The sequence below is a fragment of the Rhinolophus hipposideros genome, assembly GCF_964194185.1.
Source record: "Rhinolophus hipposideros genome assembly, chromosome: 3".
Classification (NCBI taxonomy): Eukaryota; Metazoa; Chordata; class Mammalia; order Chiroptera; family Rhinolophidae; genus Rhinolophus; species Rhinolophus hipposideros.
This window is the reverse complement of record NC_138049.1, coordinates 77,675,770-77,699,039: the sequence shown is the minus strand read 5'-3', so window position 1 is coordinate 77,699,039 and position 23,270 is coordinate 77,675,770. Positions and strand designations below refer to the sequence as shown.

At 35.0% G+C, this 23,270-nt stretch overlaps 1 protein-coding gene across 6 annotated transcripts in view; it reads left to right on the top strand.

The window, feature by feature from the left end:
* ADGRB3 (adhesion G protein-coupled receptor B3) overlaps window positions 1–23,270 on the top strand; it is a 679,308-nt gene that overhangs the window by 330,998 nt on the left and 325,040 nt on the right. For all 6 annotated transcript variants that reach the window (XM_081037440.1, XM_081037439.1, XM_081037435.1 and 3 more), the window contains 2 exons: window positions 6,218–6,286; window positions 10,491–10,599. In XM_081037440.1, the coding sequence (XP_080893566.1) occupies window positions 6,218–6,286; window positions 10,491–10,599 (178 nt within the window). The remainder of the gene's footprint in view (window positions 1–6,217; window positions 6,287–10,490; window positions 10,600–23,270) is intronic.

Sequence of the window (23,270 nt, the reverse complement as noted above, 5' to 3'; positions counted from 1 at the left end):
TATATATTTTTTAAAACTCTCCTTATGCCATTCTTTTGCTGAACAAAGCGACACTACTATTACCAAACGCATTCTACCAGGGATAGGGTGGAATGGGGAGAACTCGGCATTTGGCACAGGTATTTATAGAAGACGAAGTCCCTTCCTTGATTGTCGCTGGGTCTAAACCTGAGGAGCAAGATCGAACATGCACAGCTGCTTCCTCTCCATTAATTAGGTCGTACAACTTCAGAAAAATATGTTTCTGTGCTCAGGATGGCCTAGAGACTTTGGAATGTCATTTTACATAGAAAGAATTTGATATCATATTTAATCAAAATAACCAGTTTTCTTCTGTATAAAAATAAGTGTCATAATTCCTTTCCTGGACATAGTGAGAACCGTGCTCACAGTGGGTATGTGACAGAAGAGTGTGTTGAAAGGATGTCTCCTTTCAACAGGGGGCAAGTTAGGGGGAGACTAGTTATTGATTTTTTGTTTTAATTCCCTCAATGCCTAGCCCATTGTCTTATACATAGTAGACACACAGTCAATCAATTTGAAATATTTGAGTGTTTACATTTTTCTATGCTTTATGCTATGCACTGGGGACATAACAGTAAACAAAATACAAATAATCCCAACTAGATTTTAGGCTGGTAGAGGAAAAAGCCCTAAACTGATCAACATACAAATCAAAATAAACATTGTGACATACTTCAGAACACAGTGTAATGCCAAGTCAGCACGTTTGCCACCATGTAAGTGAATGCTATACAGCTGGATGGCTGCCTGCATTGCTATCCTATCTTTTATTTTAGGGTAAAGGAGAAACTAGTCATCTTTGCAGAGTCGCTTATGCATGATGTGGAGGGGGAGGGGAGAGCAGAGACTGTCATGCTAGTTCTTTCTGTCTGTGGGAAAGCTGGCTATCACAACAGAGAACAGGGCCCCTGGTGGAAGATATAACCTCTTCCTTCACATCATGTTTTCATAGTTGATTGCTTCTATGAACTTCCCGTTTCCTTTTTCTGTGGATTTTTTGCCAAGTGTGAATGACAACAATATTGGGAAATGAAAGATAAAAAATTCTCACTGATTAAGATCAGAAAAACAGATAGTATGCTGACCCTATAATACTTGAGATGGGGTGGTGATCTGATAAAGCCTTCTTAAGGAAACTCCGTAAAATCTAACCTGAAAAGACAAGAAAGGGTTATTTGAGTAAAGAATGGGAAATAGAGCAGTCAAAGGAAGGCAACAATGTTATGCAGGTCCAGAAGCTGGGAAGAAAAGACTTTGGGTTGCTTGAAGAAGTCTTGATGAACCTGGACTGTCGGGAGCATGGGGCATGATAGTTAATTAGAACTGGAGAGATAGGAAGAAGCTAGAACATGCACGGCCTTGCAGCCATCAGCTGCTCTCTAGATTGCAGAATCAATGGCCTACGTCATGCCTTGCATCCTTCCTTACCCTAATTGCTTGTCCCTCTTTCTTTGTTTGGCCTTTAAGCCTTTCTAATGGTTCTACTACATTTCTAGTCAGGACCACCATGATTCCTTAAAACTTCCAGTTTTACATTATTATTAAATCTATTCCTTAGGGGTTGTCTTTGTCTCTCAGTTCCCAAGCATCTTGCTGCTGGTTTAAGAGGAGAACACATTTTGTGGGCTCAGATATCTTAATCACTACTCTAATCTACAACTCTGTTTCTACAAGGAATTCAGAAAAAGCTAAACACTATGACGTGCTTCAATATATGTATAGAAAATTGTATATTGTCTATGAGAAATTTATCCAGTAGAAGCAATCAGACATTGGACAAAGAATTATTTACAGCTTTCCATGAACTAGTGTCCCTTTAGTCTCATCTGGCCAACTCTAGGACTTGCATTGTGAATGTGACAGAAACATGTATGCTTCTCTTTATCACATACATTTACTACGCTGATTTTCTTAATATTTCCTGCAAAGAAAAAGCAAAAATATTCTGTCTCCTGACCTTTGTGCCCCACAGCTGTTTGGCACAGTGCCTCTCAGCAGGTAGGTGTCTAATAATAGTGGCCTTGAAAACCCTTCCCAGCAGAGTACATTCTTAGGAAGGAGAGTTTTCTGCTGAACAACTCAGGCCCTGAACTCAGGGGTGAATTAGCTCTGCTCTGTACATATTGTCCAGAGAGGAGTGGGCAATAAAAGACGATGAGAGAGAGTGCCACTGATTGTGCAAGTCTATAGCAACATTATCGTGCATATTTGCCATAACGTGGCTCTAAATGCAAATCATACAGATAGTCATAAAAAAAGAGAACACAGAGGGTATACAATCATAAAGCTGTCATATATTAAGCATTTAGTATGTGTCAGATGCTGTGCTAAGAATTAGCTGCAAGCTACACAACAGCTATTGTCATCTCTTACAGGTTAGAGAAGTGAGGCAGAGGTAGGCAAAATTACCCCAGAACCACACAGTTCATAAATGTTGGGAAAATTTTAAATCAGGTCTGCCTAGTTTAAGATCTAAATGCAGACTCTGCCAAGGACACTCAATTTTTCAAATTAGTCTAGGCCATAGAGATCAGGCCGCATCCAAACCAAACCAAACCAAACACCTACTATCCGATGTAACTCAGTGGCTGACATAAGTGACCTGATCCGTATAATTATCAAAATGGAGATATCATTCCACAATGAGCAGCACTTTTATAGAACTCACTAGCAAGTGGTGGATCTGTCATGAAAGCTGCTTCATGCTTTTCTCAAAAATTCAATCAGGTGGCTTGAAGTGTTATGAGTCTTCAGTTCAAAATAAGTCAGTTTTGCTGTGCTCTGTTCTATCAGACTGATCATTGCACAAATCTCAAAATGAATATATATATGTGTATATATACATATATACACATATATATACGTATATATATGTGTGTATATATATATACACACATATATATACGTATATATGTGTATATATACATATATATATATAAAATAAATATATATGTATTTTTTTCATGTTTCCCCGAATATGTGACTTAACCGGAAAAATAAGCCCTAGCATGGGTTTTCAGGATGACATCCCCTGAACACAAGCCTTAATGCATTTTTTGGAGCAAAAATTAATGTAAGACCTGGTCTTATTTTCGGGAAAACACTGTGTGTGTGTGTGTATATATATATACATACAGTGTATATATATGTTTATATATATATATATATACACAGTGTATATATATGTTTATATATATACATATATGTATATACACATACACACACACGTGTATATATATATGTTTATATATACAGTATTTATATATAAAACATATATAAAACATTTTACATATATAGCATTGTATATATTTCCAATGTGCCTGAGACGGATAGAGGAGGGTCAGCTCAAAGGAATGATGCTTGAGTCTCGTTAGAGAACCTGAGATGTACTGACTTTGGAACTGTATTACAGTCATGTGTCACTTTAGGACGGGGATACATTCTGAGAATTACATTATTAGGTGATTTAATTGTTGTGCAAATGCTTAGGAGTTATGATAAATAAAATAACATGAGATTAAATCAAGCACAAGACAAAATTATGCAATCAAGAGACATGGTAAACATGCGATATGTGAGGCGGCTGCTGGCATAACATGGCATACTGTTTTACAGCAAACTTATTTTTTTATTTAAAATTGAAAGAGTACACTCTAAAATAACGATTAAAAGTATAGTACAGTAGATTCATAAGCCAGTAATTTATCGTTATCAAGTATTATGTACTGTACATAATAGTATGTGCTATACTTTTATACAACAAGCAGCGCAGTAGGTCTGTTTACACCAGAATCACCACAAACACGTGAGTAATGTATTGTGCTATGATGTTAGGGCAGCTAGGAGTTTTTCAGCCCCATGTAATCTTTTGGGACCACCACTGTATATGTGGTCCCTTGTTGACTGAAAGGTCGTGATGTGGTGCACGGCCGTATTTACTTTAAGTTAGAACCGTATTAAATACCTGCTATGGGTAAGGCTTTGTATGTGCTGAGGATAGACTGATGAACAAGAAAGACTTGTTCACCCACTCTTCCCACTGCCTGAGTGTCTAAGCTTAGCTCACTGTACCCCTGCATGGCCCCATAACTGATCATTCCCAAATCTAGTCAACAGGGAGATAGAAGGAGAATTTTATTTCATATTTCCTTCTCACACTGATGTAGTCAAGTCTGAGTTCTTGGCCTTCAAGAATTGTATAAAAACATTTCTTCTACTCTGGTCACTTGAATCTATATTTTAATAATTTGAGTGTTTATGAATGCCTTTTGATGTTTTTTTTTAAAAAGTGAACTCTGAATTATCATTTTGATCAAGAAATTGTGTGCTCCCTGACCTTCATGTACAGCACGGTCACTGACCCACTGTCAGTAAACCATACTTTGTGAAATATTTTCCAGAAATGGAGATGCATTGGCACAATTGCTTTCCATTCTCTTGGTCTCTCTTGTTAGCAGCAGAGAGCATTTTGTATGAAAGCTGGCAGGGGTTAGGACGCAGTTCATGGTTGTGGATCTCAGCAGAGCTAACGGGCATGTACGGGTATGAAATCTGCAACTTTTGCCTCATTAGCACCATGCCCCCTACTGAGTTAACCAGCCATAGGCAAATGGGGAACTCTGAAGGTTAATTCTTTCTGCCCGTAGGTAAAATTGCAGCTCAATGGACTAAGCCCTTAAAATGTTATCACTCCAACCAGGAAATTTTAAGTGGAAAAATAAATATGACTGATAGCACAAAAAGGTTAAAACAAATTGAAAACGGTCCTAAAACAGACTTACAATTTTTTCAAGAGTTGCATAAAATATTCTGTAAGTTTTATAGAGGTTATGACTCAAAACATGTTTCAACCATGTGATTGCCAGGAACGATTAAAATAAATAGTGCAAATGGGGCAATTAAATATAGATACTAACAGCTTCAAACCACAAGAGAAGAGAAATGAAGCAGCTTTGTTTTTCTTCTAAAAACACCCAGGTGAATTTATTTGGAATTAGAATAAAGGGCTGTTTTGAAAAGCTAGATAGGGAAGAAGACTGATGAGGCTAAAAAATTATGATTATTTCCACCCTTAAGGGAGTCCTGTTCTAAGCTAATGGGTCAATATGAGACAGTGCTCCTGCTAAATTATGTGCAAATCAGTTAGAAGAGATGTCTCTGAGGGCACAACCAAAGGACCACTGTCTCTGTAGTTTAAGACAAATGTCATGCATTGACTCTACACTTCTTCGGCATCCTGTGACCCCAAGTCACTGCTCATCTCCAGGAGGCAACCTGGTTTTCCTCTCCTGGCTCCTGTGTCTTGAAGGCACTATGCAGTATGAGAAAACAGGGAGGTCTATCTCTGGTTAATATCCTTTGTGTGTGAAATTAGCACTAACACAGCTGAACTAAACCGAGCCCCACTCTCTGGCAATGTGGACATGGGGAATGAAAAATGAATGCCAAAATGAAGCCAATAGGTCTTCAACAGTTAGCTAGGGACGTGGATAACGGCATGGATTTGGAACTTCAATAGTTACTACGTCTGTGTATTCTTCATTTTGGCTTTGTGGCAAAAGGCAGAGGTGTAAAGAAAACTCATTTGAAAATAGCTAAGATTTAATGAGCAATTATCATGCGCTATGTGCCTGCTACTTGGACAATTTTATGTAGTCTTTGAAATAGGTAGTTGTAGAAGTTAAAGAAAACTCACCAGGAAGGGCAAAGCCAGCCAACTGAGTAAGTCTTACACTTGCCCCAGCTTTGCCCAAAGTCTGTGTCTTCACTATAACGCTCACTGAAACAGCAGCATAAGTAGCAAGCATGGTTTCTAATTACCTGGATAACTTGTCATAAGATAATCACAGGGGACTGTCATTACAGACGGAATTAAAACTTATTTGTAAGGAATAACTGTACAATGGTATGCTGGGATAGAATATAGAGACTATAATAGAACAAAAAATTTGAGTGAGAATAAGTGCTTTACCTGTTCTGACGTCTTCTGAGGTGTATATGTGAAGTTATACAGAAATCCTATAATTATGTTGCTGAGAAAAAGTCCTCAGAGATCTTCTAGAATAATATGCTAGGGACATAAAGCAATATTGCAAAGTATGTATGCCCTTACCATCAACTCAGTCCAAACAGATGTTGTTGAAAAGTATATTCTCTCATGTAATATTAAATCTTTATCTAATTTAATTTTCAGAACTTCTTTCAAATAGTTAGCAACCTTCTAGATGAAGAAAACAAGGAAAAATGGGAAGATGCACAACAGGTAAGGTTGGAGTTATTTCAGACCTTAAAATGAAATTGGTTAAATAAAGTTTTGAAAATATGTGAAAAAAATTAATGGTTTACTATTCCAAGAATGTAAAAGGGAACCTTTAAAAGTCATTCTAGATTATATCATATGAATTTTAGAGAAAATTAGTTATCTATTTTATTATAACAATCAATAGAAATAATGATATTTATAAATGAGAGAAAACTGAGCAGTTTTAAGCAATGTATAACTTTAACATATTAATAAATAAAAACTTATTAATCATTTTCTTTCCTGTCTATGGACTGTGGCAAAATCAACAAATCTAAAAGCACATGTTGCAAATTGAACTGTGGGGTACAAACTAGTAAAATCATTTGCATTTACTACAACGCTACATGTAATCTGGGTCATATATACAGATATACATTTTGACTCAAAGCCAAGAGTTGTAAAAATGAGTTCTCATTTAAAAAAATTGTATTCTCCTTTTCTCACTTTCTGCTATGCATGATCAGTATAACAAGAGATCTTATTGCTGTAGTTATTGTTTTAAAGTGCCTTGCACTGCCACTTGTGCTATACTGACATATGGTTAGTAACATTTTTTTGATTACAGAAAAAGTGCATTAGACATTAAGAAAGGGAGAATAAGCATGTTTTTTACAATCCTGTAAAAATTTAACTGTAATTTTAACTGAATCCTGTTAATTCAACTAAATGCTAAATTTCTTTAAATTGACCCATGTTAAAAACGCCAAGAGACTTTTTCTGTGTGACTTATGTGGGATATAAAACAGAAAGCAACAAAGGAACAAGACAAACAAATAAAGAAACAAAAACTCATAGACACAGACAATAGTTTAATGCTTGCCAGAGGATAAGGGGGCAGGGGAGTGGTAGATGAAGGTAAAGGGGATCAAATATATGGTGATGGAAGGAGAACTGCCTCTGGGTGGTGAACACACAATGGGATATATAGATGATGTATTACAGAATTGTACACTTGAAACCTATGTAATTTTACAAACCATTGTCACCCCAATAAATTTTAATAAAAGAAGAATAGATAGGAAAAACAAACACACAAAATGTCAAGAGAACTATGCATTTTTTAAGTCAAATGCAGGTGTACAAAGCAACATAATAGTTAGACATTAACACCCCTCACAAAGTTATAACCCCTCCCCCAAGCTCCTACCTCTCTGACATCGTATATATAGCTATTACAATACCATTGACTATATTCCTTATCCTGTATTCTACCTATGCAGTCTTGAAAATAAGAATATTTACTGAGGTTCAGGTGAGCCGTCTATCCTTTTCTGTTTTTATAATCACATTCTGGGCCCCCAGCAGTAAAGCATGCCCTTTATTCCTATTCTGATCCGAGCTCAAAAAATAGTCCAGTAGTCCAGTGTGGGTCCACCTCATTCTCAGGTACAGATTCTGTGCTTCTGGCCAAAGCAAAAAAAAAAAATCACTCCTTAGTTTAAGACGCTAAATCTTTTTCTACTAGTTTAAGTTATATATTTGTCCTTGGCTTTTTTCTAAAGGAGACTCTTATCCATTCACTGTAAGAAAATAGTTTATTTCCAAAAAACACAGCTGCAGAGGCTAAGCATAACTTTCTGGAATGCTGGAGACTATTAATTATGGATATATGTAAAACAAATGTATAATACCCTATTTAAAACAAGAGTGCAATTCATCAGATCCAAATTATTTACTTTGAGGTCCCAAAATGAACAAATAATGAATGGTGGCAGAACTTATCATCAATGGAAAATCCTGAATCCATAATACGTCTATTTACTTGAGATTTTTGAATTAGCTATAACAGTCATTTGACAACTTGTTTGAGGCACATCAGCCCCAGTTATGAAGGATCAAATTATGTTTAATTAAAGCAGCCTACTAAAAACATAATATACTGAAAGGAAAAAAATCTACACTCGATATATTATTTTGCCGTGTACAAAATATTCAACAAGTCCATTTCAGTCAAGACAAGCCATTTCAATCTCAGTCATGATATTATGTTCTGTATTTCCTTGTTTATACTGAAAACTCACATGCCTCTACAGCAGGAGTGGGCAAACTTCAGCCAATGAGCCAGCTCCAGCCTAATACCTGTTTGGTAATTAAACTTTGTTAATATAGCCACACCCATTCATCTACATAATGTCTATGTTTGCTTTGGTGCCACAAGGTTGGAGCTAAGTTGTTCAGAATTGAGGCACTCTGACCCACAACACGTAAAATGTTTGCTGTCTGGTTCTTTATGGAAAAAGATTACCAACCTCTGCTCTGCAGCATTTGACTGCTGGGAAAATATAATTCCAAACAAAATCTTCTGCCAATGTAGAAAACCTCTCCACAAAGGTAGAAGAGAAAGAAAATGGTTTTATTATTGAATAAGCATTAAACCAGAGTGTGATGGGTGTCACAGGCAATCTACTAAGAGAGTACAAAGACAGAAAGAAATCGCACTCTTTTGTATAGCCAAGAGGACTTCACAGCACCATTTGTCACACACAGTTCAACCTAAATTCACTTGGTAATTGAAGTGACCACTTGTTAGTTAATTGGCTTTATCCAAAGGGGGGGAAAATAGCCTCTTACATCTTAATGACTGCAGGTAGTTTTGCCACTTACGGCAAGGTGCCTGCTGAAGTTAGGCTTCTACCCTTGCATGGAAACTGATAGAGGCTTGTCTTTCTTAATGATTATATTTCAAAGAGAGAGACAACCTGGGTCTTTAAACTGGTAAGAGGTGATTTCACATTTTAAAAGATTATATACATTTCAAAGAGACAGAGAAAGAACAATAACCAGTTTCCTGATGTAAATGTACTAAGAAAAATGAGGCAGGAATAGGTTTGGGGAAGGGTATCTCATGTTTTTAAAGGGAAAGTGAGCCTCTTATTTTTCATTTTTGGAATGGGGATGATGAACTTTCAGAATTCATACTTTATGATTGGAAATGCAGGTAAGCGACGGAATCTCTTCCCAAATCTTTCTGAAATTAAAAAGTGTATATATATAACTATTTATATATATAACTATATATATAAATAAATGTGTAAAACTATCTATGGCCATACATTTCTAAGTGCGATACTCATTGTCGATGTCTTCAAGTGAGTAATGTGAGTAAATATATACCCTCTAAAATATATAAATATTAGATGAGCATAGCTGCAAGCTCCTATAACATACACACACTGTGTCTGCTGCCCTCACTGCTCAACAACTCTTCCTCCTCCTCCCATACCCCTCTGGCTCTTACTACATGGTTTCCTGCTAATCGGCATTGCTCCCCACTGCACTAACCTTTGCAAATGCAAAACAACCAAAACTCTTTAATCCAGTTAATTTTTTCATGACTAGAAGCAGCAGTGGTATTAAATGGGTCAAAGAAATGAACCTAACTTCAAAAGACTTTTTGTTCTGATACGATTATGTAATGCAGGCTGACTTGATACGTGTGATGGGTTACACATGCTAAAATTCCTGTCGCCTTTTAAATGGCCTTCATATTCTGTACACTGTGAACTATTTGCAAAATCGGGTCATCTCTAAGAAAACAGTTCTCTGTGGTGTGTGAGGTGGCATGGTTTGGGGTTTGCTGTGTATATGTACATGTGAGGCATCTTCGCCAGAGCTATTATTATAATCCTAAAATTATTGTTCAAGTTATTCATACAGTCACTATTATAATTATTAGAAATAAATCTCTCTTCCAAGATAGTTAGTCATTATGCAGTAGACTTAATAGTTTGTAAATATATTCATGCGGGCAATAATAATTGTTTTTTCTTCCAGTGTCCGTCAAGTAGATGCTAGGAAAAAAATCTCCCCAAATGTCCCCAAATTTCAGCATTTGTTCAGTTGTATTTGTGAGGGGCTCCTTGACCATCAAAAGTAAAGACACTGTTTCTAAGCTTAAAGTCTGTTAGAAATTTTGAGTTTCCATCCATGTATAGAGGATTAATTATTGCATCATATCACTCCTCGAGTTAGAGTTCTTGCTGTGTGACACCTGCTGTCATTCTCAACTATTAGTTCAAAAATACATCTATTGCTACTCATAGAAATTTCTTTAAATAAATCAGAACTAATTTGTGAACTCGTGCAGTTTTTTTTAAAATTCCAGTTATATATTCCATTACACAGACTGTTTATTTCATCTAATCTTTGCTTATTTTTCTAGATTTATCCAGGCTCAATAGAGTTAATGCAGGTGATTGAAGATTTTATACACATTGTTGGAATGGGGATGATGGACTTTCAGAATTCATACTTAATGACTGGAAATGTAGGTAAGACATAGGCTTTTTCCAAAATCTTACTGAAATTAAAAAAAAAATTGCAAGTATCTGCGCCATTCATTTCTAAGTGTGATACCCATTGTTCCTATGTCTAAGTATATGAGAGTAATGTATTAAGGATACGTGATGTCTGATTTTGAAATGGGCCCAACCATATACACATCACAAACACATGCACTTGCGTGCAATCGGCATTCTTTTGTATGATGCATATAGACCTACTGGTGTTTATCTGCATATGTATGTTTAAAGAAGAATATGTGCTACATTTTCCACTTACCAAATGTTCCTTGCTATCCAATCTAATGTTGAAATATATATATATATATACCCTAGTGTGTGTGTTGTTCTAAATGAGTCTCCGTGATCTTCCATACATTGTTCATAAAGATGCCTACTTACTTTCTTGCTGAATATGCCTGGGTTGTGGAACACTTCACATTACCTTAAGGATCATGGTCACAACTGCTGCCAGTTCTTGTTTTACTATAAGACTGAGTCTTATATTAATTTTTGCTCCAAAAGATGCATTAGAACTGATTGTACAGCTAGGCCTTATTTTCAGGGAAACATGGTAGTCTTCACATAAAGACCACTGAACTATAACTATAGATGGTAATGTGTTTAAATAAATATATCTTACCTCACAGTCTTATTCACTGGACGTTTAAGCTTCCGTTTCTGGATCAGGAAGAGACCTAACTTGATGGTGGAATTAACTAGGAGAGTTCAACTAGTACAGAACATACGTTTTTTTCTTTTTTTATGATTAAGGTTTTTGGTGGATCATTTTACACTTGATCTCTTCTGGTGATCCTTTAGTTCCACAGAGACTCATTTGATCCTAAGATATCTTTCCACTAGGATGTCCTCAAATTTTAATGGATAATAGCTACCTACTGGTAATATTCTTCAATTGAGGAAAGCCTGTGAAATGGAGTCTTCAAAGGTCTGGAGAGAGTTCCTTGCCCATATACCATCTTCATGCAGTATAAGGCCTAACCAGTTAGACTTATGTCTCAATTTACCTTCGGAGTCAGTTGGAGAGCCCAGATTTTTCACCACAGTGAGTTTCAGCAGCTTGTGCTGGTTCAGGAATGGAATGTGCTGTCCTTTGCTAGGAGCAATGAGAAGAAAGAGGGATCAGTAGTAGTATTTTTATTGTTGAGTTCAGAAATCCATGAAAATCCAAACTTAATGTTCATTCCAAAAGTGTCTGGGGAAAGTGAGAAAAGGGAAAGTCTGTGGGAAAAGGGATAGTGTGTTGGGCTATGAATTTGGGGGCACACGGAAACAAGAACCTGGAAAGATGCTAGGAATGCTGGTCATCCCTAGCTGGAACCAGTCTCCTGAAAGCCACATGTGTGATTTCTTTGGTGAGGAAAGAACCACGAAGGCTGCTCTGCCAGATGAGACAATTTGCAAACTAATTTGCAAGAAAAACTAAGGAGTAAAAAACTAAGAGCTATTGTGTTTTTGTTGTTGTTGTTCTTTTTGTAAATGTTAACATCTAATTCTCAAAGGCATTGCTAATGAAAAGTATTATCAGATCATTGCATGGCATTTATGAGAATGCATTTGGAAAAATCATAAAAAACAAAATTAATCTCAGAGTCTAGTAAACTTAAATTGGAACTTGAAGTAGACTGTTTGAATAGCAGCATATCAAATTCTCTATGGTACTAGTATTATTTGATATAAAACTTCCATAATTCTATAAGTATCCATAAATTGCAAACATTTATTCCTCTTTACCTTTTTCTGGACTTCCCAAAATTGTATATTTGAAAAACTGTGTGTATTATTATTTTGCCTTTAGATTATGTTCTCTAGGCTTGCCTACTTCTTTTATCGTCACTAAACTTTAAGAAGCATGTTAAGCATAATAACACAGTAATTTAATGATGCCAAGAAAGCTGATATTGTCCTGCATTGTCTTCAAACTTGTATAAGGACAGTGTGATTATTTGGCCTGATCACGTATGTAACATTAATGATCCACATTATTAAAGTAGTCATGTTCTGTGAATAAAAATCCCAAACTTCATTACTCTGCCCAAAAAGGATCTTCTTTATTATTGATTTCCCCAAATACTGTCTCAGGGACAGACTTACTGTAATTTGATGATCAGAATAATGGTTATTCCCAATAATATTCAAGAGTTTAGTGAAATGTATCCGTAGAGTAGTCAGGATTCTGCAAAGAATCAGAACCAATATATGTAGCTATATAGAAAGAGATTTATTTTGAGGGATTGGCTTATGCAATTATGGAGGCTGAGATGTCCCATGACCTGCAGTCTGCTAGCTAGAGACCAGGAAAGCTGATGGCATAGTTCCATTTGAGTGTGAAGGCCAGAGAACCAGGAAAGCTAGTGGTGTAAGTCTCAGCCTGAATCTAACAGCCTTAGAACCAGGAGCACTGCTGTCCCAAGGCATGAGAAGATGGATGTCCCAGCTCAAACAGAGATCAAATTCATCCATCCTCTGCTTTTTCGTTCAGTTCAGGCCCTCAATAGATGGATGATGTTCAGCCACATTATTGAGGAAAATCTTTGCTCAGTCTATTGACTCAAATGCTAATCTCTTTCAGAAAAATTGTTACGGACACACCCAGAAATAATGTTTTACCAGCTATGCTGGCAACCCTTAGTCTAGTCAAGTTACACATAACGTTAACCATCACAGTCGGCTAGTATCAAATTGGATAATATGAATAATAACTACTTACTGTTACTATTCTTTATGCTACCCAATTTGATACTAGTACTAGTACAACACGATTTTCTGTTTTATCTGATATTTCAGAAGATTTTGGACAAAGACACACAGAGAATATTTTACAGTAGCAAGTTGTGGAATGTGTGAGTTGGCACTCATTTGTCTTAACATACAAAGTCCCAATATTAATCATCAGACATCAAACTCATTATTCTGAGCATACACACTCAAACACACACACTTGGTTATATACATACCCACAGCCCATGTGGTAAACAGAGACTAAGAAAGATTGGTAATCCCTTATAGCCGTTTTCTTCAGTGTATGTTGGATTAAGACTAAAGAACTTCAGAAGATCATCATGTCTTTTAGAGAGATTGCAACTTTTTTTTTTCTTTTCTTTCTTTCTTTCTTCTTCTTTTTTTTTTTTTTTTTTTTAAATAAAGACTATGTGCACAGCCACCTCACTTTTCTGGAATATAGATAATAACTTCCTAAAAAAAAGTACTGAAAAAGAAGTACTGAAAGAATGCAGCAGACTATGGAGTCTATACTGTGGGAACAAACACCTCCTCATTCCTCACCCTTGAAAATATCAGTTCTAAGACATAGGATAATAATTTAGTCTAAAATCATGGCCTTTATTATCAACATAAAAGTTCCTGTAATTTGATAAAGATGGGGAAAAAATGAGTGACATATCTTGGAAAGATTTTCTTCAAAAATAATTCAAATGAAGTTTTAATGCATCTTTTATCTTAAAAATGCCCCAACCTATATTGGTTTCTGATAAATGAAATGCTCTTACATGTTAAAATCTATGAACATTCTAGTATGTATGCATGCATGTTTATTTTGGGAGGGAGCAGATCCATAGCTTTGATCAATTTTCAAAAGACAATGATCTCAAAATGTTTAATACAAGTTTTGGATAGTCCTAGGAACAAAGATGTTAAAAAAGCCAATGCACATATAAAATAATTTATCTTAAATAGATTTTTTTCATATTCACATGTGACTATGACATTCAATATAGACACATGATGATTATAATAAGTGAAAGTTAATGAGCACTTACTAAAGACTGATCACTCTACTAAATAGCTTATATAATTACTGAATAGATAAATTAATGAATGAATACGAAAAACTGATATGCTACAGAAAAATTTCAACGTTCAATATGCCTCAGTTTATTAGAAAATTGTATTCTAAATGTTCTAAATATGCTGTATAGGTAAGTGTTTTTTATTTTAGTAAAAGTGTGAATTTTTAATGTATTTATAAATTGATTATCATTAATTAGGTTGGAGGGACTATATCTTAATAATATTTAAGATTATTTTTCTTCAACAAAAACATTATTAAGTTGTTTATACTTGCTTTCTATACTTTCTCTCCAAACATTTTCTCTTCAGTCCCTTGCAGTCCAGCATTTTTCTCATTATTCCTGAAAGTCTTCTCAGAAAATCCTTCTGGAAACTTCTGACTGACAAACCTCCTCACATGTTTCAACCTTCATATCTGCTGTGCCTTGTTAACCACACTCTCTTGAAACTGCCCTTTTAACACTTTTATGTTAATTATAGTATAAAATGGAATTAAACGACAAAAATTAGATTCAAGACTCAGAAATATTTAGATTTTTTTGGAGACAGAGAAGATGTAGCACTAAAGAGGAAAAAAGTACATTACTTGAGGCCTAGCTGTTTTCAGTTCCAAAGATCGAAGAGACTGTATGAGCTTTTTTTCATGATTAGAGTGATAGGGCACATGCATGATTTCCTTTGTTCTATAGCTTTGTCTAAAGTTGCAGCAGAGTATTTTATAGTTTTTTATTATGCTTTTAGTCATCTATTTTCCACAATCACAATAACTTCATGTAGCACATTATGTTTGCTTTATTTATTGGTAAGGGTAGCTTATTCTTTAGAAATTGTTTTGATTTTGAACTTAAAACTTGAGTTGTATTCATTGAACTGAATTCAGGGAAGACCGGTGATGTGTTACACGTTGCTAGCCTACTGTTCAGTTAAAAAATAAGAATCTATCTCTTACTATTTTCCTAAATGATTCAGGTCATTAAGATAAGTGAATAACCTTAACAAAGAGATTGCAGTCTCGTTGTGGGCATAAAAGAATTAAATTAACAAATAAAATATCGAGTGCACTTGGTATGTGTCATATAAACCACGCGTTACAGAGATTCATTTCAAGAGATGTTATTCGGTGTAAGGATTTAGAAAAACTTCTTTGGGAAGGAAACACTTATTGTAGATATTGAAGGATGGCCTGGACTGTTGACAACTAAACCTGAAATGGCAAAGAGATGAAGATGAGTGGCAAAGAGATGGATATATTCAAGAACATTCTTTTAGAAAAACAGTATAGAGATGTCAAAGTCAAGGTTGTATTTAGGGTTGAGTGGTTTATTTTGATAGAAACATATATGTATGGAAGTAAAGGAAGTGAAATAAAATTGAAGAGGCATGCTGAGAAATGGTAGGATGGTTCAGAATACTGAAGACAATAGGGAGCTACTGAAGCTTGGCTTGAGGAGGGTTGAGCTTTGGTAAGACATATGTTAGAGCAGAAAGAGAATTTTTTGAAATTGAGATAAAATACAAACATGAATACTAGAAGGTGTTTTTCAGTAACCCATGCAGGAGATGATGAAGATTTGAATTAATGGTAGTAAAAGTAGGAACCCAACTGTGATTATGAATTTGAGATTGTGTGAATATAGAAATGACAGCATTCCATAACTGACTGAGGTATAAGACAGAGGGGAGGAATTGAGATTATGTTTATTGGACAAACATTTTAGAGTGTCTTTCACATAATAATATTTAGATACAGTAGAACCCTCAAGTGAAAAAATAAAATGAGGCTTTAGTAGAGAAGTGAACTTTATGATATACACTTGGTAATCACTGCATAAAGGTGATAGTTGAAGCCTAAAAGTTTGTTTGTTTTTGCCCCCCCCCCCACTTTTAGGACAGTAACATGAGAAAGGATGTAAGGTGATGTCTATATTAAAAGCAAAGAATCATAGCAGGTGTCAAAGTAAGGATAATTAGAGGTAGTATATATGAAGTGTTTCAGTACAAGGCAGTATAAAATCATTGTCATGAAACTAATAGGAGGGAGAAAATATTTCAAAATGACGATGCTAGCTAATATCAGTTGCTAGCAAAGTTCAGAGTATTAGAATGAAGAAAAATCATATGTGATTGCTGATGGTATACAATAAAACTTTTGTAGGAAAAGCACAGATACAGTTAATAAGATCCAAATTTCAGAGCTCTTGAGGTGGTTTCAATGGATCACTCCCTTAACATTTTGATAGAATTATCTCCAGGCATTCACTTTGCACGAATGAATGTTGCTCCATCTACTTACTGCTATGGTACAGCTATTCCTTAGGCGCCATCAAAGTTAACAATATCAGATTAAAAGGGAATTTGTTTTTAGGCCAATAGTATCTCAAAATACAAAATGCTATGATTGTTTGCTGTAAGGAATTTTAAAAATGATTCCTATGTATAAAACTTAACAGAGATAAGATTCTGGAAAGTATCATTTTAGTTCTCCAGTAATCCAATAAGGCCTGTGCCTTAAAAACATTAAAGTGAAGACATTTTTCTTTGCCAACCTAAATATCATTGTCTATTCTTGTTTTAGAAATGTGAAATACTGGGCTTTTCAGAATGAACATTTATTTTTTTTATTTTTTTTTCCTTGAAATTGAATCCAAATTTAATCTGAAGAATGACATAATGCATTTTTGACATCTCCTTTCTCTCCACAACACTGCCTCATCAATATCAAATCTGTGTTGTTTCTTATACTCACTGGTAAATTTGATCATTTCTTTGATAGAATATCTTGTCTTTCAATTGAGAAACCAAACTTCAGTCTGATGATGTATAAAAATAAAGTGGCTTCTTTTTCTAGGCTTATTTTACGTCCTGTCACTGCTTAGTTTTGTTGCTCATGCATCTTCACTTATTTAACTTCCTTTCTTTAAAAATAAAACATTTGTAGTCAGTTGACACTGAGCCTGAGAAATACACAATTCAACATCTTTTTTTTGTTTATCTATAGTACCTGATATCGGTTGTCAGCTAGATGTTGAGTCTGAAAGTGTCAGATTCTACCCCCACTCCCTGGCTCTCTACCACTCACCTTTTTTTGCTAGACACATGAAGCACGTGGTGTGTTTTTCTTGCAACTCACAAAGGAAAAATCTAAAAATACCTGTGTGTTTTTTTAAATTTATTTATTTAATTAATTAATTTTTTTATGTTATTATCATACTGGTTCCTTTGAGAAAATAAATAGCTCAAACATAGTTTTAACCTATGCCTTGGAATGCTTATAGCACACTATGAATTCTTTATTTCTCATTTAATAGGAATTATCTCACGGTATTTTCTATGACCTACTTTTTCCAAGTGGTTGGAGTTGGAAGCGCTGGGGAGGGCTTTGTGAAAGGCTGTGTCAGACCCTTTAGTGGCAAGCAAGACATACAACTCAGAGGATGCGATGGGCTCTCTTCCATCCAACTGAGAAGCCATTTAGATGCTCTCTAGCATCAGTATAATAGATCAGTAATGATTCTTGGATTTAATTGGCTTTCAAAGGTCTTAGACATTCATTCAATAAATATATACCAAGTTCTGTTCTAGGTTCTGAGGATTTTCAGTAAACAAATCAGATAAAACTCTTGCTCTTTTGAAACTTGTTTATGACAGAGATAGATGTCAAACAAGTGCCATCCAATGTACCTGGTAGTTTTAAGTGATGTTAAGAGAAATAAAGCAATCCATCAGGGTGAAGTGATAGAGTGAAGAGAGGAGAGTTGATGGTGAGGGAATTTTAGGTTGGTTGTGAGGGAATGTCTCTCATCAAAGTGATATGTGAATATAGACCTGAATGCCTTGAGAGTATGAGACATGGTGATATGTGGGGACAGAACATTTCAAGCAGAAGAAACAGTAAATACGAAAGTCATAATGCATCTATGTTCTTGACATATGAGAGGCACTAAAGGAGGCCAGTGGTGTTGGAGTGGCCGAGGTGGGGACTGTGGGAGGAGATGAAGTCAGGAAAGGATTGGGGAGCCAGACTGCGGAAGGCATTTGACTATAGGTCTGAATTATGTGTAAAACCGCTGAAGGATTTCAGCAGAAAAATGGCCTGATCTTTTTTATGTCCTAAAAGGTTCATTCTGACTATGGAGTAGAAACTAATAGACTAGGGAGTATGACTGGGTATAGGCAGACTGGTAGAAAATTGATTGTAATAGGCCAGAAAAGAGAGCTTGGTAGTTTGAACTAGATTCCAGTGGAAATGGTGAGAAGTTGTCAGATGCTGGAGGTATTTTAATGGTTGATCTGACAGAATTTACTAATAGTCAGAAGTAGGATATAAAAGACAGAATTTGTGGAAATGTCTTCACTATATCTCCAAGGACCCATTTCAAAAATAAGATTTATTTCCAAATCTGTATACTAAAACAAATGTCAAAAACCTACTTTGGTGATCATTTAAATGTCTCTAAAAGGATACAAAGCACATGTTTTAGGTTTATATTTTCCTTTTCTCTTTCATTTTTATTAAGATATAATTGATAGTTTTAGGTGTACAACACAATACATTGATATATGTTTATATTCTGAAATGATCATCACTATAAGTTTAGTTAACACTCGTCACCACATATGAATTTTTTTTTCTTATGATAAATTTTAAGATCTCCTCTCTTAGTAACTTTCAAATGTACAATACAGTGTTGTTACCTATAGTCACCAGGCTGTTTATTTTTTATATATTCTTGTTCCTGAGTCCAACACAAATTCATGCTCATGTGGTTTAAGCAATTTTATCCTTTAAAGCCATCAGCATTTTGTCATTCTACCTTTTGAATCCTTGGACAAAAGCTAGAATGAAATTGTTCATTAAAATGACTATGTAGAGCTGTAACTCACACTGAGCTGCCAGTTAACAAAGGAAACACATCCTAGTTCCCCGACCATTTTTGTGTTTATTTTTCTATTTATAAAGTCATAGAGCCTCAAGAATGGAAGAATGCTTAGGGGTCAACGAAGTTTAGCCATAAACTGGTCAGCTCCATTATACTTAAACTATTTTATACTTTTTAAATTAAAAAAATTAGCTAAAAAGTTTATTATCCAAGTTGGAATGGTGTTTGCAAAAAACCTTTATCTCTCCAGCCGAAAAAATGTTATTTGTGCTAGTACTCCTACCATAGTTACAACCCTGGACCTTAAAGTAGAAAATAATTATCATGTTATAGTGCTTCAGATTATCAGTAGGTCTGTGTTATTTTAGAGATAGCTGGGTGAAAATAGTTACCTGATATTTCCAGGTTTATCTAATCTGTTTTATAAAGCTATACTCAAGGACACAATTAGTCAAGGAGTCATTATTAAATAATACTTATTGTCCCTGAAAAACTTGAACTAGGAAACATTGTTAATAGCCGTTCTTTCTCATTTCAAGTAAGCCAAGTGCCATAAACTTTTCCTCTGTTATCCCTGTATTATGCCAATTCCTAGCTCTACTACTAAATACTGCTCTGTTGGGAATCTCTCATACAGTCTCCAGATCTTCAACTGCTTTGGCTTCTTTATCCTGGTTTGATTTACTGTTAATATATAATAGAGTCTACATGTCGCTACGTTGGAATGCCTCTTTTCTTGTAGTACCTTATGTATACATTATTTGAGTCTACATTTTAATGAAAATTCCCTGCTATCAGACAATGGCCATTATTCCAAGGGACTCGTTTCAGAAGACCCATTTGAGTACACTGTATAGGAAAATGTTTTTCATTGTTTTTCCTTCTTTGATTCCTCAGGCTTTCCAAGAAAAAGGTTTGGTAGAGCATCCCTTATATTATATACCATTTCCCAAATTAAGGCTTTCACAAATATCCATGATGCTATTTACTTCTAGCAGCCTTGTTGCCAGAGTGTTAGGGCACCCACACAACTTGTCATACATCAGTGCTTCCCATTCAGAGTGGATGCATGTTTATCCTTGTGCATCTTAATAATTGAAAGTTAAAGATTTGTTTCATTATCTTGCTCAGCCAACCATACTCTAACTTAATTCTGTTATATAAAGAACTTCTCTATAGTTATTGATATGATTCTAGGGAAATCTTACTAATTTCTTTTATATTTCTGTATCAAAGTAAAATATATATATTTTATTAAAAAATATAAAATCATTCTTTGGATAATTACACATTTTTAAAGGATGCCTGAATCATTCCTTTAATGAATCTTTTGCAGTATATCTAGCCAGTGAAATTTTGTGAATTTATTTCTTACTTGTTCAGTGTCCATCCCTTTGGTAACTATCTAGTGGAGAATGCCTATAGAAAGACCAAACTAAGGGCTATTATTTCTTTTGGATTTTATATTTACTGGGGAAATGCTCATGGTCTAAAAAAACCAAATGCAGTTACGCAAAACTCAGTTGGAAATGTGCAACACCTAGAATGCACAGTATTGCTCAGCAGCATTGGAACACAAATAGGAAAAACAGAGGAAAAGCTGGCTTCTACCATCACTATGAATCTCTATGACAAAAGAGTTTACATCCTAAAGGATGCAGTGTATGTAACAGAGATGGTGCACATACGTGTTTTAGTAGTACACCTTGATATATTGGACATGAATTGTGAAAGTTATTCTGAAATAGAAAACAATAATTTCAGAATTAAGATTTCTGTTGAGAATACAGGCCAAGAACTCTTGGGTTTCTTGCATGTTGATACATAGACCTAATTATTCTCTATGAAGAACATGAGCTACTGCAAAGAAGTTGCTTGTGACATCTGTGCCCTAGGGAAGTTATGAAAAGGAGCTTTGCAGAAAGGGATCAGTGCTTTGCTTCAGTTCAAGAGATCTGGAAGAGAACTCCAACTAGGGAAAGGCTTTCAGAGGTGGGATTAGCACAGGGGCCATATGGGAAATTAAATGGCTTCTAGTTCCCTGGAGATAGTGCATCTAAAAGATGTTGGAAAGATAGGTCTTCCCAGCATGATTTCATTCTTCTGTTTGAGATTAAGTCCTTTAGAATCTAGTAGAATCACACTTATGGAACATACTAGAAATATCAAAATTTAAAGCCAACCTGAACAAAATTTAAATATTAAAAAATAATATCCCTGGTCTCTATTGGTTTATGCAGTAAAAATTCGAAATTACTAAAGTTGGCATACTGCATGCTTTTTTTCCGATTTTGCTGTTCAACTAATTAGAAGGATATTGCCAGGAGTTTGTGTGAATATGAAAAACAATTCCATTTTAGTTGTCTCTATGGCAATACTTGCTATCTCTATGGCAATAGTGGCCTGCCTCTATAAAGATAACCAGTGAAGAGAAAAAAGGCACTCATTTCCTTTCAACATTTTTTTCATTTTTTCTATTTTATGCAGTTATACTAAGTATTCTGTGCTACATTATTCTTCTTCTCCATTGCTTCCTTCACTGAATACCAAATCAATAAGTGCTCATCCAAATTTTACAACAGAAAAATATGACTCAGATTAAAGATCAGTGCCCTTTTATATTGATGCAAGCAGGTATGCTATTTTGTATTTAGGAAAACATCCTGGATTTGGAGCTAGATTTGGCCATAAACCTTGAGTGTACCTCAACTACCTGACTTCTGCAAGTTATTTCTTCTTTAAATCCCTGTTGGCTCCTTTTAAAGTAGAGAGAATAATATCTTCCTCAAGGAGTTATTGTGAAGATAAAGATAATACATATTTAGCACCTGGTATATAATAAGCCCCCATAATTGGCAATGGACAAATATAGGGCCAAATATGGGCTATGCTACTGATTGGCTGTGTGACTTTGGTCAGGTCACTGGGTCCCTCATAGCCACAGTCTTCTTCTCGAGGGACCTTCTAAAATCCATACCTAAATTTAATAGTAAGTTTTTTTGTTGTTGTTTTGTTTTTTCAAATCTCTGTAATACACTTATTGTTTATTTCACAAACTTATTTTATTTGCCCAGACTTCTAGCAAATAATACAATGAAATCTTGAAAACCATTTATGCTGTGTCTGTATGTTCTTAAATGAATTTATAACACAATTATCTTCTGTGGTGTTATGATAACAAAGGCCCATAAGCATTTCAATAGTATTTTCACTTTGCTAGCTTAGGAAATTACTCCTGCCTTCTATGTATTTATTTGTTGTTAATCAGATCCCAGTTCCCTTGAATGATTCACACAGAGGAATGCTTTAATTTTATAATTTCTGCTCCTTAACATGTAATCCATCACCTGTAGTCTGCAGAATCTTATGAATTATCTCTATAGATGCATCAAATAATTCCATACCATCACTAAATCCCCCTTAACTCATAAATGAATAAGTTTTCTTTTGTCTTTAAATACTCTTTTGAACAGTCAAAAATATTTTTTCTGCTTTTGTTACCTACTTAAATTTTTCATATGAAGAATTTTAATTTCAGAAATGTAAATAATTACTTATGTGGCTAATTTAATGTTTTCTTTCATTTGATGTTCTGTTTCAATCTGGCATATGACTATGAGAGAGCAGATGCGAGTGCGTCTCTGTGTGTGTGTGTGTGTGTGTGTGTGTGTGTGTGTGTGTGTGTGTGTTCTAAAATACTTATCAGTGTTCGAACCTGAAATGCAGTTATTTTAGTTAGATGCAGTTGTTTTAAAATTCATGCTGTGGGCTTGAGTGATGTTAGTGTCTTTTCTTCAGTTACATCAAAGAATAAAGACACTTTTTAATAAAAGTTAAACTGAATTGAAAATCTGATAAAAACAAGATTTAAAGGACGTCTGACTTTAGATGCTAAACACTATTTTATTCAAGGTGTGGCTGTCAACTACAAAATAGAATTGTGAAGATATA